At 46.5% G+C, this 16,802-nt stretch overlaps 1 protein-coding gene across 11 annotated transcripts in view; it reads right to left on the minus strand.

Annotated features, from left to right (window-relative positions):
- Grb10 (growth factor receptor bound protein 10) overlaps positions 1–16,802 on the minus strand; it is a 115,429-nt gene that overhangs the window by 23,734 nt on the left and 74,893 nt on the right. For all 11 annotated transcript variants that reach the window (XM_052734537.1, XM_052734536.1, XM_052734533.1 and 8 more), the window contains exon 5: positions 16,542–16,716. In XM_052734537.1, the coding sequence (XP_052590497.1) occupies positions 16,542–16,716 (175 nt within the window). The remainder of the gene's footprint in view (positions 1–16,541; positions 16,717–16,802) is intronic.

The following is a 16,802-nucleotide window of genomic DNA, read 5'->3' on the forward strand; positions in this document are numbered from 1 at the left end:
CTGTGGTCTCTAGGCAAGAACATTCTTTCTAAAATGCTTTAACATAAAAGCAACAGAAATTTGGAAAGTATAAATGCATTTGATATTCTGGTTTGCAGTACGCAGGGCCTCTTGAGTCTGTGAAGCTTTCCACTCCCCAGATCAGTCTCCTAATGCTCTTCCTTTCCTAAGCTTCGAAACATTTATGTGGTTACAGCAAACACTGTCTCCTCCAGGAAAGTTATGTGGCAGTGAAGTATGTGTTTCATGTCTCCCCAAGTCCATTCGCCACTCTTCCTGCCCAGATCAGCCGTGGCTCCACGTTTCAAAGTCTGCTTTCAGCCCACTGCATTTTTCTTTAAACGCTCTCTTTTTCCCCTCAGATGCTCCACAGTCCTCCTGCCCACCCCCCGTCCGCCCTCCCCCCTCATCTATATATAGTCTGGGCAGTACAAGCTAACACATACTCTGTCACAGGTTTATCTCCACTTCTTTGAGATTCTCACAAAAAAAAAAAAAAAAAAAAAAAAAAAAAAAAAAGCCAGGTTGGCAGGATAGGGCAGTACGTGATGGCTGAGGCCTTCCCCCCTCCCCCTGAACCCCAAAGCCTGTGAGAGAGAACAGACAGAAAAGTACACACCTCCCGTTATAGACTCTAACTGACACACCACCATTCTTTGGCTATTTCCCCAAACTCCACAGGGCCTGCTGCCCGCAAGCCAAACAACCTCCAAGACAGAACTCTGGAAAAACCATTACACATACCAGCAGTGTTGATCTGGGTAAATGTTGGAAAGTACAGAAGGGACATTTTGTAGCAAATATATAAGGCACAAAGCGAATGCTGTGTGCAGCTCCAACGTCCTTCCACAGAATCTTTCAAAGGAGGGTTCTAGATGGAGCATTTGGTGCCACACTGTCACCCGCCCCCCTGAGCAGACCTCTGAGCTGCACTGGCACTCATTAAGGAATCAAGTAAGGGTTGTATATTTCATAGGTCTGTGCAAGAACCTGGGCCAAGAGCGCCTGGGAGCAGCCGGGGCCTCTGAGGCACACTGAATGCTCTCATTTCTTAACCAGGGTGGACACAGAAGGTTCTCTCAGGCAGATCAAGGTTCTGGGCCCCCAGCAACTCACATTTCAGCAGGGTAAGAGCCATAACACTGGCAGTTATTTTCCATGGGCTAACTGTCCAGGGCACATAGGAATCTGTGCAATACTGGAAAGGATTAGGGAAGCAGGAGACCCACGGTTCCATCTTGACACAGTAAGGTTCATTTTCCTCATCTGAACTGTGGGACACTGTTTTGTCAATGAGTGGAATACACAAAGACCAATGCTCCATGGATGCAACTTTGGCACTGGCTTGAAGTTTTGGTATGGCAGTTAGGGCTGGTTCTAAGTGGCAACTCTGGAGTCAGAGGGAGCCACAGCTCCCTTCATGATTTATCCGACTTTTCTGAGCCTCAGTTTCTCCATCTGTGAAGTGGGAAGGAACCCACAGGTGACACTGGCCTCACAGTGTTAAGACGGCTCTTTGAAAAGCTTACAGCCGTCTTTGTCCACAGACCCGGGATAGGTTGGGGTGGGCCAGCTGAAGGCCTGTAGGTGACTTCATAGGCAGATGGGGAGGGTTCTAATGCCTGTGCACCAGCACTCCCAATTCTTAGAAAGCAGACCTCAACTGGTTAAGATGCAATGCGGAAAGCATCACCAACCAACCACCCAACCAGTTAATTGCTTTAAACATAAAACAGTAATATGAAAGAGAACAGGCACAATTACGTCAACATGAAACTCTCTTTCAGAGGGGATGGGGGAGGGAGAGCTTTCTTGCTGGATTGGCCCACTACACACTCTGCTGTAAGGGCTCTGATGAGGTAATAAAACGTTCCATTGTTCCCAGACTTTCTGTTGTCACTTCCTATACATTCACCATATAGAGGAAGGAACAAAAGCCCCTTTCTTTGCAGAAAAAGAGGGAAGGTGTTTGAGAACAAGTGGGGCTGAGCACATCTGCTCCGTGGCCCCAAGCTACAATCTGGGATGCCTGGCTTTTTGTCTTCATGGTCCCAGGCAGGTGGACAGTATGGGGTCTTTGGGCCTCCCTGCTCCCAGTTTTGGCACACAATCTCACCGCAGCTTCCTGTAATAGTCAGACCTTGCTGCTGCTGGCTGGGGCCTAAGGAATCTTGTTACTGAATTCAAAAGATCTTCTGACTTTGGCAGTGAAACTGTGCCAGAGGCTCACCTTATAAAAATAGAAAACAGGACACTCGAAGCTCTGTGCCTCCTTGGCCCCCCTCACCAGCTGTCTGCAGTGCAAAGATTTCCCCATGTAGATGGCCTGGTCCCTGGGGTGCGCAGGCTGATGGCCCAGCATCACTAAGGTCTGCTCTTCCCAGACACCGCATAGTAGCTGCGACAGTGGTGGGCATCTGAAAGCATCCCTGGGACCCTGAGTTGTCCTCATTCTTCATCTCTGGCTAAATAACTCCTTAAATCAAAGGATCTTGTAGGATGAAGGCTAGAGTTTTTGCCACTCTAGAGGCTTTACTTCAGGAGAGGCTGGCTGCAATCAGAGGACGAGAGGAGGCATGTTCTCAGAAAAGGCATGCACGGGATACTGAGGGAATCCTACACTGAATGTCTCAGCAGGGACTGTTTTATTCTGAAACTACAGGGCTTAGCCGGGCAAAGGCAGAGAAGTCATGCTGAGGCAGGAAGGGGAGAGCTAGCCTCAAGGCGGGTATCAAATCAGCCTCATCAGAATGATGCCTGGAGGCAGTAGGGATTTCCCAGTGACAAGAACAGTCAGTCCTGGGGCGAGGGTTTGAACCCAAGGCTCTCTGACCCAACTGGCCTTTTTGTCTCCACCAACCAGCTGCCCCTCAGCACCTTGTATTGATCCTTCCTGCCACACAGGCTCCAATATTTTTGAGTTGAGATGTCCTTAACACCCACAAATAGAGGAATGGAGAGGTGCCTGATGCCTAGGAGTTTGTGTGAATAAGATGGGCTAAATTAATTTTGGTAAAAAAGAATGAAATTCTACTGAGTCTTCCTGAGGTTTGTCCTAAGTTATGGCACTGCTTTGTCTCTGAGGATCGACACTGAAGCACAGGACTCAATGTCGTGAGCGTGGCTTTCCAGCCACAGGAACACACAACTCTGCTCTTCAACCTACTCTGAAAAAAAACTCTATGCAATTCATACAACCTCATCAACTTCACATTTCAGTAGATTTATAAATACTTCGAGTCCTTGAAAACTCCTTACAAATAAGACAGTTCTAACTATTACTAAAAATAGTTCTCAAAACTTGAACGGGGCTTTTGGAGTCACGGCTAAGACTTCTCTACAGTGAAAGGGTCTCATCAGCCAAGACTGCCCCAAACCAGTTCTATTTCAAAAGAAAGGCTCATCTGATGAGTGGATTTTGTTCTGCTTCTCTGTGTATGAATGCTCAGCTCATCTGAGATGCATCAAGTCTGCTATTTTTTTTTTTTTAAAGATTTATTTATTTATTATGTATACAGTGTTCTGCCTGCGTGCCAGATCTCATTACAGATGGTTATGAGCCACCATGTGGTTGCTGGGAATTGAACTCAGGACCTCTGGAAGAGCAACCAGTGCTCTTAGCCACTGAGCCATCTCGCCAGCCCCCAAGTCTGCTATTTTGACAAAACTGATTTTTATAAATTGGCACCCCATTATATCAAATAAAATTTGAAAGCTACTCAAGAAAAATCTGTTAGTGAATCAAAGAGGAGTTAAAAAAACAAAGCCTCCTTACTCTCAGTGGGGGATTTGTTCAAGGGCCCCAGAGCTGCCTGGAACAAAGGATAGTACTATAAGCTACAAGTGTTTTTCTATACTTGTGTACTTATGATGAAGTTTAGTTACAGCCACTGCCGAAATTACCAGCTCGTAATAACAAACAATAGCAGGTCATAATGAGATAAAAACAATTCTGAGGATGGACTGTGGTAAAAGTTATTCAAATAAGGCATTGCTTTCAAAATATTTGATTTACTCTTACCTTTTTGGTTAAAGAAAGTGTTTTACAGCTTCTCTTCATCATTTCCAAGTGGCCATTATCACTATTATTGGGCTTTAGAGCTGTTATTAAGTATCAAGTGTTGCCTGAACTCAAGCATCGTGATACCACAATACACAATCACATGTATGAACGTGTACATAGTAACAAACCTATACAGTACCAATATGTACACATATATCCAAATACATATATATGTATAAAGATGAGGAATAAAGACACATACATATGTTAGCTTTATATAGAGATGACGTGATTCTCGTATCAAACTGGAAAAATACAGTAAGGAACGAAGGGGAAATAAACTGCTAATCACTGACAGTTCACAGACTCACTGTGACAACATTCTTCTGCACAGATATTTATAAATAGAAACCCTGACAGAACTGTAATCATACTGCACACACACTTTTAAGCTGGGCTGTGCAGCTTCACATTACATCATAAACACCTCGCCATGTCATCATGCTTCTTCGTTGCTTTAGAGCTTACAAGGCATCCAAGATGAAGAACTCTCCCACGCTGCTCAATGTGCGCTCCCCCACCCCCTCACTTTTTATTCTTATTATAGAATTATTTAAGATTATCTTCAAATATGTCTTAGTGTATATGTTTATTTTCTTAAGATGAATTGCTAGATATCATGCCTTGTTAAAATATCTCTCTACTAGGTTTAAACATTTCCCAAGAACTTAGTCTGCCAGACATTTTGGGTGAAGCACTCAAGTTGTTGAGGAACAAGCAAAATGGTGGACAAATCCATCTGTCATCTCCAGATTTTCAGTTTCCCCAATTTTCTGGGTAGATACCTCCCCAGTGCCTACTCCTTACACCCACAACACTAGACAGAAATTGTGGTACAGCATAGACTTCAGTCCACATGTCCTAGACATGTTGCTGGGCACAGCTACCTGCTGCACGTGTAGTGAAGCAGGATGGTTCTACGGACTGAAGTATCACACAGGGCAGTGTATGAGAGTGTCTAAGAGTTTGCACCCAGTGAATGACTTCCAACAGACTCACTGGCCTTCTTCCTTTGCAGCTGACTGCCAACAGGCCTAGAGACAACCGGGAATACATTCATCGATACCACATCCTCCCAGACTGCTGTGTTTCCAGTACTAAAAATCAGACAACCCAAGCAAATCTCGCCATTGAGAACACCACTGGCAACTTCTGGCCTGCTGGGCAGATGTGTCTGTTGGACAAGCAAGGAAGAAATTCAAAGCAAGAAATAGCAGCATGTGTGCTAAGTCCTTTAAACCAAAGGAACAAGGTTCTGTTGAGCAGAACCTTAGAAAGGTACAAAGACCTGATGAAGCCAATGGTGCACATCTTACCCCTTCTACTACTAACTGGTTGGTGCTCTCAGAGGCAAAGAGCTTTACAGGACGGATGTGAAAGCCAATGACAGTGCCTCAAACCTCCTGGTTTATCCCTCTGTTCCAGTCAGGCTCGGTAAACATCTTCTAGGGTTTCTTGAAACTACAGAAACAACTAATCAACATGATGAATTGTCTGGTCCTCTGCCTTCACATCCTGGGCCGCTGTCGCCCCAGAGTTCCAGTGATGTGAGGCCAGTGGTAGGGATCTAAAACCAGACTGCAGCAAATCACAGAGCCAGGCTAGGGGCCAGTCCCACCAAACCACATGCCCTCAAATTTCATTCCAAGGGACAGACTGTATTTGACACTATTTATAAAATATATATGTATATGTATGTATATAAATATATATATGTATATGTATGTATACTCATAAAACCATAAATTGCTTAGCCCAGCCATGACACTGTTAGGAATCTATCCACCCCATCTATTAAGTGACCAAAGACATATGTAAAAGAAGTCACTTCAGTTTTGTTTACTACAGTAATGTGGATGGAATTGCAAACAGTGAAAATGTTAATCAGCAGGGCATTCAGTTAAAAATGAATCCTGATACCTCTGTGTGACAGAACACATGAAAACGCATATTAGCATGTGTGGATCCTGTCCACACTGCTCCCCTCTGGAAATGATCACACTTAGGAATTTACTGAGAGGATCATCTCATTTTTAACAATTGTGATAAAATACCTAGGAAAGCAATTTAAGGGAGTAAGGGCTTGTGTCAGCTCACAGTTCCAGATTACAAGCAGGAGCTTGAGGGAGCTGGCCACACCACATCCATTATCAGGAACAGGGAGCAATGATGACCGTAACTAGTGCTTAGCTCTCACACACCCGCTACTTCACATAGCACAGCATTCCTTGCCCAGTGGAGGGGTCTTTCTACCTCAATCAACGGTCAAGATAAGATAATCCCCCAGAGGCCCATCTCCTAGGCGATTCTAGACATTGTCAAGCTGACAAATAACACTAGCCATTACAACCAAAGCCATACCCTTCCCCCTTCCTTTTAAGAAAAGGTCCCATGTAGCTCAGGCTGACCTTAAACTCACTATGCAGCCAAGGATGACCATGAACTTTCTGATTCTCCCATTTCTACCTCCTGAGTGTTGAATTACCACACACATGGGTTTTATGTAATGCCAGAGATCAAACCTGGGGCTTCAAGCATGCTAGGCAAGCATTCTGCCAATTGAGCTATATGCCCAGCCCCATGTACTTTCTGGTTGTGTCTGTAAAAATCTGCTGTATTGTTGCTGCTCATTTTTTTTTTTTTTTTTTTGTCTCCTGGCTGCACACAGATGGAAGCTCTGTGAAAAGAGCGGATTCCTTTTATCTGAGGTTCTTTCCCCGGGAGTAGGTGGCTCTTAAAAGACCCATAGATCATTCCTAAGTGTCATGTACAAAGCCTTATCACGCCGGGGCTGCCGTGGGTTCCATTCCCACCCTTCCAGGGCAGAGGGGGGGGGGTGCTTTGGCAGAAGCAGTGCCTGGCTCTTTCACTGGGCCTGACCAATGTCAGCAGCACAGACATCTCTACAAAGGTGACAGGGAGAGGCATGGGGTGAATCTGCCAATGAATGGAAGACAGCTCTTTGCAATGAATAGTACAATTCCAGTACAGCTGCCTTTATTAAGAATCTCAGCAAAACAAAGTGAGTAAGAAATCATTTAACAACTTCCAACTGCCAGACTGAAACTTTGCTTGAACTTGGGGCACCCACAATACTTTTATAATTTAGGAATCCCATCAAAGGAATCAGCAATACACAACTATGAGCAGGATTCATAATTTTTTTTCAAAAAGGGGGTATTTTTTATTGTAGATATCAGACTTACTATGAAACAAACCTAAAATGTAATTTATAATTTTATCAAAAATTTAAGACTTGAGTTGGGCTGGGTGAAACTTTGCAAGGTATTTCAGGTTCATTTGCACGGGATGAGGTGAGAAGTACACTCTAAAACTCATCCCCTCGGCTGAATTTCCCCAAGGACCTATTTAGTGCTGGGCATGGAGATTCTAGGGATCTGGCCCCTCAAACAAATGTGTTTGGAGTTATGGAGCTTCCTAGAGTTGGGGGAGAGAGACAACCAGCACAGAGGCAAAAGTCAGAGGTGTCAGATACTGGAAGCTGAAAGAAATGAATTCAGGATGGGGCGGGTGAAGGAAGCATTCACCCTAAAATGTGAAATCACTATGGAAAAGGTGTCACTTGGGTCCTGGGTGGGGACCTGTGCTGGAAGGGCAGCAGAAGGTAGAGACCAGTTGAGCTAGAGGTTTTAATAATGCCCCAGGCAAGGAAAACAACTTAGTCCTGAGTCCTGGAAGAAAATATAGAGACTATCTAGTTCTTGTGTGGAACACCAAAAATTCAAAGCTGTGGTCCTTGTAGATAGGGAGAACTTTGGTGGCCTGCTCTGATGACTCCTGTCCCTCTGTCATCCTGTGTGTACAGAGGGCGGGTGTGCTTTTGGTTTTAAACAGAGGGCTTTTTGTTGTTCTTGGTTTAGCATCTTATTTTGTAATAATTTCACACTTGCACAAACTTTTTAAGTAGTGCAGATTTTCTGTATGTTCTTCATCAGGGCTCCCCGAATAGCAACATCTGGCCCCATTTGTCTGCTCATATTTCCACGCTCTTCTCCGTCTGCTTGGGTTTGCAGACAGACTGTGTGATTTTTTTCTTCTAACAACTGAGAATGTTCTTACATAACTGTAGTTCAATGACCAGAAGCAGGAAATTAACAGTGGCCCACGCCACCATCTCATTTACAGACCCTACTCGGGCTGAGCTGCACTCCCTGTTAGGGCTTTACTCCCTAAAGGGTGGATTTTATTCTCTGGGACTTTTCTACACACTAGAAAGCTCTCAAGAGCTCTGGCTGTTCAGTAGAACATGTCCAGGCCCTAGTTCAGGGGAGGAGGACCACTAAGGAGAAGCCAAGACCCTTTTTGGGTCACCGGGTCAGAAGAGCCAATATTCTGTTTCTGCTTCCCACTTCTGGAGATATCTACTGGGACCACTTGCTCAAGGCTTCCTGCCCCTCACTCCAGTTACCATTTCTCTCTGCTCTTCCAGCTGTCCCACATCCTTGTCACCTTCACTCTTTAGTCCTTTTATTGTGGGACATGTTTAGAAACCTAAATCTGAGAGAGGAAGGACTGACTGCCTTACTGTTAACAGTTGGCTTCTTCTCTGTCCTTCGGCTGCTACCTCCTGAGGTGAAGACTTTGCTCTGCTACACGCTTCTGCCATGATATACCATCTCTGCCAGCAGCACCTCCACCCCAAGGGGGGCCACTTGATCTTGGACTGGAACCTCCATAACTCTCAGTCAAAATAATCTTTTTCTCTTTACAAGTTGGCGCCTCAGGTATATTTTGCTGTAATGATGGCAAGCTAACACATTTATTGTTGCTACACTACTGTTTTGCGATCACCCGATGGTCAGGAATCAGATCCCAGTCATATTTATATTCCACAGTTAAATGAAAAAGGAAATAATGTTGCGTCCCTTTTCTTCTTCAAGTATTTATGATATTCCTGCCACTGGTCTGGTTCCTTTCCAGGGCTCGGTGGAGAAACTAGGGACGGTGTGAACAGAAACACTTCCAGGGAACAAAAGCTGAGGAATGCACTACTCATATAAATGAATCCAAGATGCCAGGACACCATAAAATCGTTAGGACCTGCCGCTTTGATTCAGCACAGAATGTCTGCTGATGAAATTACAAGAAGGAAACTACTTTGAGGTAAGGTGAAAGATAAACAACCAGTCATTTGCATGTAGTTCTCTAGAGAACCAGAAGACATGTAATTATTAACCTTTCTAAACGAGGTCAACATCTGTGTTCCCTTTCCTAGAAATGTGGAGACTTGGCACCCATGGCCACGGGAGGATGTTTACCACATTCCCCCTGCTGAAGGCACTCAAAACACCCTTGCTTGCTTCCCTCCAGGGATTCTCTAACGTTTTTACATTTGTTATGACTCCACTCAGGCTGGTTAAGAGACTGAGGTGAAAGTCTGGGAGATGAGTACAAAGGAGAGGAGGAGGAGGTAGGTGCTATGCTGGACACATGCAGCCTGCTGGGCAGCTGCATCTAGGCGTGGCAAAAAAAAAAGCCTTACAGGACAGGCACATAGATGAAGAAGGAAGACTCTCACCCAGCAATGCAGTTTTATATGTAGATTAGTGTCTCCGACAAGAGTGAAAAGGCTGAGATTTAATGCTTGGTAATGGTGGTGAACACTTCCTCATGGAAGTGTCTCAGCTAAGACAAAAAGCTATGAGACTTTTCTCCTTTGTAATTTCATGAGACACCTTTGTTCTAAACCAGGAGGAACCACCAGAGGTGCAGACTCTCGGTTGCTCATAGACCAAGTGTGGCCTACCTGAAAGGTTTGTGATTGAGTTACTTTAGTTGGGGGAATATTTACGTATACATGATGAGGTCACTTGGGGAGGAGACCCAAGTCTAAATGTAAAATTTAGGTTTCATGAGTGGACTAATTCTTAGACTGGAGGTTACTTTATATAATAAAACAATAATTTTAATATTAATAGTAGCATAGGTGGAATCTTCCACTTGTGGCATCATGCTGCAATCTGGAGCATTTCAGATTTCACTGTTGGATGAGAGACGCTTTGCCTGCAGCTCTGAAGAGCAGACATTCACATGCTGTGGGAGTAACAAGCTGTTCCTCCACAGGGGGAATTGTGGATTCTAATACAAACACATGGAAGATGGCAAGCCAAGCCATCATAGGAGGGATGCTAGCTTGTTTTCAGATGCTGGGATAAAACACCGACCAAAAGCAACTTGGTGGGGAAAGCGCTATTGGATTTATAACTTCCAGATCCCAGTCTATCACTGTGGGGAGTTACAGCAAGAGCTCAACACAGGAACAGTGCAGCTCGCTTTCCTTATACAGCTCAGACTCATTTGCCTAGGGACAGAGCTGCCCAGCAATGGGCTGGGCCCTTCTGCATCAATCATCAGTCAGGACAATCTCTCACAGACATGGCCACAGGCCAATCTGATCTGGGCAGTCTCTGAATTGAAACCTCCCTTCACATGACTCTGGGTTGTGTCAAGTTGACAGCTGAAGCTAACTAGGACAGAAGCTAATCAGGTAAGAAGTTCATGAGCTGGCGGCTCTCCCATTTTCTAATGAAATTTAAAGTCGAAACATCAAGTAAGAATTCGCAAATCAATTTTCCCAGGAACATGATTTCTGGCTCCTAGCAGACCAAGAGGCTCTTTTTGGAATCACCAATGTTCTTTCCTCTTGCTGGACCCTGATTCTGCAAAAGGATCTTATCATGTTGGTCCACATGCAGGCAAGGCACAGACTCACTCCCGAGGCTAAAGTATGGAGGTTCTTTCCACAAAAAGATAAAAATTTAAAGGCTTATGTTTGCAGTACTCTTTCAAGATAAGAGAGATCTGAGGCTGTGGTAATCAGCCAGGCTTCTCAAATTTATAGAATTTATATAAGATATTTATAGTGCAGAGAAACACTAGGCTGGGATTTCACATGAGATTCCTGGGATGATTTCCTGTCTCATTTTTAGCCAAGCACATAGTCTGCTCCAGGTCACGACTCCCTGCTGTGACTGCATCATTTGTTCAGAGACGAACAGAGACATGAAGGTACCGTCACGTCGTCCAAGCAGTAGGGATTATTCTCTGGCTCCAGGGGCTATAATGCTCAGGGCTCCGAGGACTTAGCAACACCACCAATCAACTGTGACAGTCAGGGCAGCCCTCACCATTTTATCTTGGGCAATTCAGCACCATATCCAGAATAGGCTCAGTGGGAACTGTTTTTATGTAAGTATTTTTAAAATATAGAATATTTAATAAATATTTAAAATATGCAGAACTTTCTTTTTTTTAAATGTCAAAAAAGCTCTAGATTAACTTGAATTTTCCCTGCTAACTTTTTCAGGTCCTTTAAAACCAAGCACGAAATGTGAATTCCCAAGAATGTGGGAGAAAATACACAATTTCCCTAACTACGGAGCTCCATGTTTTCCAACCCAGAGCCCTGCACTTATTAGACAAATGCTGTACCACAAAGCTAAATCCCCAGCCTAAGATGGTGGTTGTTGCCTGGTTGCTTTTGGTAAACTCACACGGATACTCCTAGCGAAACGCTATGTGAATGTTCAGTTTGCTCAGAGGTGTTTTTGCTGTGTGGGACTCGCGGTGGCACCTTGCTTGCACAAAGGCTTACATGTGAACGGTCTTAGACATGAACTCTATTCTTTGACGTTTTAGTTACTGACCACTGCCTTGCCCTTTCTGGACCTCAGCTGACATTTGAGCACGTCTCTGGTGGTCTGTTCTAGTCCACAAGGGGAGACGAGGATGAGGGAAGCAACCATAGCGGCAGCTGTGGCATTAGGCATTTATTAAATATAGGAAGCAGCAGTTGCACAGTGCCTACATTTTCCTATGTGCTGAATTAATGTCACAACTGGTCTGAGAGGCTAGGGTCAGTGACATCGGCTCCCTTGGACAGACAGGGAACTGAGGCTGCTGCTCAGAGGGGGCCACCAGCCCTGTCCTAATGCCTGGGCTAGGGCTCACCCTCCACACACTGGGCCTGCCTCTTAGTACAGAGAAGACAGGCCACCAGGCAGGGCCTCCCTGGAGAGATGTGAGGGAGCAGTAGGTCAAAGGAAAAAGGGATGGGTGTGCCAGACGGAGGAGTTTATCTTTTAACATGGGATGAGCTGATGTATGTCTTATGCTAGGCTGTCATGAGATGCTGGCATTGTCTCTGTCTCACTGGGGATGGGCATCCCCGTCTCTGTTCCAAACCAGCTACAGCCCAGGGACTGACTTCTTTAAACAGTCACAATCTGCCTCGGGCAGGGGTCCCGAACTAAAGTTAAACTTCGGCCGAGATCTAGGTCCTGATAACTTCTGATCTCAGAAGGTACCCGAAAAGATGACAGGACAAACTGTGGGGGCGCCAAGAGCAGGAGGACTGGTGAACAATGTGCGGTTGGGGCCCTCAGGGAGTGACAGCCCACTCTTCACACGGTGGCCAGGATTAGACTGCCCCGCTATACAGGGTTCTCTTATAGCGGCTCATTCACCGAGCGGCAGTTAAAGCCTCGGAAGACCCCATTCTGGTCATTAGTAAATGCAGGGGTGGAATCCTATGTAAGGCCATTAATTTAGTTCCAGAAAATTAATTTTTAAACTTAAGCAAAGAGAAAAGAACTGACTGGAGTTGAGACAATATTTATGCCCCATTAATGATGAGGCACAATATGAGACTAATTGTGTTTAAACAGCAAATGGAAAAACATGCTCTAACGAGTCATTGTGTGGCCACAGGAAATTCTATTGGCTGAAAGAAAGAGAAGCCTGCCATTGCTGAGCTTGTTATGAATTCAAAAGAGGCCCCGTCTACAGCACTACCTAGCACGAATCAGACCTCCTCTTCTGAGCTCCCTTGACCCCCACCGCCATCTTTCTCAGCAGCTGTGCACTCGAACGGTACGAGCCAGCCACAACTCTACTCATCATGTCCTGTTCTTCAGGGCACTCCATAGAGTACCTCAGTCTCCCCTTTCACCATTACACGTGTCCAAGCACCTGGCTCACTGCCTGTGGTGGAAAGGTTGTTGCTGAATGACAGTCCCAACTTTGGTCACACCAGCTCCAGCTGCAGAGACTGAGTGCAAGTCCCACAACACAGAACAAGGCCAGGACAGCTTCGGCTTTCTGCCCCAGATATCCTACCCCATGAAAGTTAAGTGTCCTCATGAAGGAAGCCAGCCAGGTTTGGTTCTCTGCAGCTAAATATATCCCGACAGTGGCTGAGACAGCTTGGAAATCCACAAATCCAGCACCCGGGTTACCACCACTGTCGTCTGTAACTATGGCAGTGCTCAGTGATACAGGGTCTCTCTCATGCCCCTCCCAACCAGGAGCTGGCTCACCAGGCTGCTGAGCCCACAGTACCCTAGACAAGCTGTACTCAGGACAGTGGTTGTCTGGGGATGGTAATGAGTTGGGTTTAGACCACCCTACCCTATGATCACAGCTCCCATGCAGGATGAGGAACAGAGCCTGGGAGCCCTGAAGCTGTCAAGCTCTAGTTGGTGAAGGAACAAGTACCCTTGGCAGGTTTGGGTTTCAACATGGTAATCTCCAATTGGAAGCTTTCACTCTTGGACATTTTCAGTGTCCCCAAGTCAAAGGATTAGGGGTACTTATGGGAAGTTCAGTTATATCTGCCAGCCATGAGGATGACCTCGGTGAACTGAGGGCTACTATGGCATAGCATCTGCTAAGAACCCAGCCACAGCACAGCCAGCAACCTGGTGGCTGATGTGCCCTCTGGGATCCCCCAAAAGTATGCAGAGTAGCTACGGAAGACTTCCCCATCCTTTCAGGTAGCGTGAAAACTTCTCTCTGCACACCACCACGTTCTTTTGACTATTGGCTGTGTCTTTGTGCCTTTGCCTTGGGTAGCGTCTGGCTCTTAGTGCCGACACTCTAAGTTCTGCAGCCAGCTTCTAGTGGCAGGGTCTGCCAAGGAGCTGGCACAGGCTAAGGGCTTGGGATGATAGCCTAATCAGACAGGTTGGAGGTAGATGGCACCAAAACTGCTGCTGGCATTACTGGGGTTGGGGCTCTTTCCTGTCCCCTGCAGAGTCCCTCTCCTGCACTTCCCTGAGCCTTGAGGCCTCTATCTGGCATCTGCGGGTTACTGAGCTACATGTGCCCATCCTGCACTCTACAGTGCTCAAGATCTTTGGTGTTTAGCATGTGGTCACTGTGCCTGACTCAGGGGGTTGTCTCATGGTGGTGGGGGTGGTGGCAGTGGTCCACTCACACCCTCATCTTCCAAAGAATGGGCGCTTAGGGAGCTTGCTATCTGTGATAAGCAACAAGTCTAACCTCAGCAGTCTTTCTCCAGAGTTGGGGGTTCAAACATCTAGGCCACTCTTGCCCCATTAAACAGTCACTGAAAAAACCCTTGGAAAGGAAATTCAAAGGAAGTGGAGGAAGGCCTCCAACTCCCAACGCAGGACTGAAGCAGGAGGAAAGCATGCTACTTTCTTCAGTGGCGTAGCCACTGGTAAGTTGTCCGTACTCAGTAACAGCCTTGACCCTTACTAGAACTCAGTGGGTCGGAATACAAACAAGAAGGCTGGAGACGGCTCTGCAGGTAAAGGTACCTGTGGCCCAGTCTGAGGGACTGAGTTTGAACCATGGAATCTACACAAGAGAAGGGGACCAAGGTCTTCAAGTTGCCCTCTGATGTCCACCCTCGCTGTCTGTAGCACATGTGTGCCCCCCCAACTCCATAAATGTATTTAAAAAATTCACAGCAGTGAAAAGACATGAAAGTAGGATGGGGCTTTGGGGGAAGGAGAGAGTGGGGAGGGATCAATGGGGGATAACGATCAAAACACACAATTTACATGCACGAGGTTATCCAAGAATAAATATAAAACAAAAACAGCCACGAAGAACAACGGCCCTCCACAAGTGAGAAGCCCCCTCCCTGCTCTCACTGGTCCCAGTCAGCTTGAGGAATCTGACGGCAAACACGCCAGTGCGCTGTTCTCATGAGGAGCCAACTCTGATCCCAAGAAAAACACAAGCAGGCAAAATTCCCGGGTTTCCTTATTCTTACAAATTTGGACAATCGGTGGGGAGGAGGCTCATTTTCTTGCCAGCCAAGGCGAGGGCCAGACAGTACTTTTGTGGTCTACTTCAGGACAGGAAACTTGTAAACAACCTCGGGGACAAACCATACACGCTCATCAGGATCCTTACTCAAGGCAGAAGGTCACCAGGGAGGTAGACAGCCCAGATGCACTTCAGCATGTGACCGTGTGCGGAAGCCAGGACAGTGCTGGCTCCCAGACAAGGAACACTGACCTCACCTTCTAAGTCTGACAGTGCTGTAATGTGGGCGGCTCGAGAGGCGCTCAGGGGGAGCAGTGTTCCAAAGCCAGCGAATATTAGACAAGAGCCTGGGGCTCGAGGGCCTGGGGCTGCATGCCCCCAGACTGCGGGGAGTGGGGCTTGCTGGCTCCCAGGGTCAGAGAACAGCAGAGGTGTGCAAGCGGGAAAGCACAGAATCCTCTCAGCTGCGTTTGTTTGAAAGAAGGTCAGGCACAACTCTATGCTGACCATGGCCTTGCTTTCCTCCATTGTAGCAGACGGTGGCCCTTGAACCGAATTCACAGGGCTGACCTGAGCAGTAAGTGAGCACAGCAGTACATGTGCTGCTCAGAACAGAGCCTCGGTGTGAGTTGCGTCTGTTATATTCAATCTCTAGCCATACTGCAGTAAGATGTGGTGTCCTGCTCCCTATCTACTGCTCAGGGAGTCTGAAATGTCAAGACTCCCCTGCCAGTGTCTCTGATAAGCTGAGTGGCTGTCACTGGGCAGTTTCTCACATGGGGGCAGTGACTAGATCTCTCCTTCACAATACCACTTCAAAAGAGAAACTTAAGTTTTAAAAGGGCAGTAATTATCTTGGGGGTCAAGTGGCCATTCTTTGGCCGTGAGCAGGCCCCATACAAAGTTAAGACCTCAAGAAGGAAACTCTGACTGTATCCCATACTGTAGAGTAGGCGCTCAGGAAGGCCCAGTGGTGCTGTAGCAGGGCTGGCAGACCAGGATGACCTGGTAGCACAATTTCTTTAAAGGAGCTAAAATTCATCTCCAAGTACCAAATCATTAATAAAAAAGCAAACCAAAACACACAGGTAGGACTCTTTTTAAAACACAGCGATGCATTCCTCAGTCTGGTGAGAGGCTAAAGACACTTGGATACCAAGCCTGAGGACCTGAGGTTGATCCTCCAGGACCCACATAGTGGCGGGATCGAACTGTGACCTCACACACATACCACAGCACACATGCTGCCCCCATAAATAGATGAAATTTTATAAAACTACGCCCACACATTCCTAACTTATTAAGTTGAATTTTGACCAATCAATTTAAAGGACTCATGAGACAGAAGTTCAGGATCAACCCAAAGGAGTGATCTCAGAACCTCCCACCTTTTCCCACAAGGAAATGCATCGCTGTGCTGCAGCTAAGGACCACTCACCTGCTTGGTAGGTGGCTTGCTCGGAGGCGGCGGCACATTGCTCGGAGGAGCAGCGGCCGCGGCAGCAGCAGCGGCCACGGCAGGGCTTCCAGGGCCACCAGAGAGCTCCGGGAACGGATTGGGGATGGCCGGAAGAGAAGAAGTTCTCAGCTGCTGGTCTTCCTCCTGAGCGCGCCTGCAGGAGGCAAACAACGGTTAATGTGCGCCATCCAACAAAACGCATCACAGCACAGCTGCTGCTGCATCTATGCCGCGGAGAAC

The sequence above is a fragment of the Peromyscus californicus genome, unplaced genomic scaffold (genome assembly GCF_007827085.1).
Source record: "Peromyscus californicus insignis strain IS unplaced genomic scaffold, ASM782708v3 Scaffold_13__1_contigs__length_99412109, whole genome shotgun sequence".
Classification (NCBI taxonomy): Eukaryota; Metazoa; Chordata; class Mammalia; order Rodentia; family Cricetidae; genus Peromyscus; species Peromyscus californicus.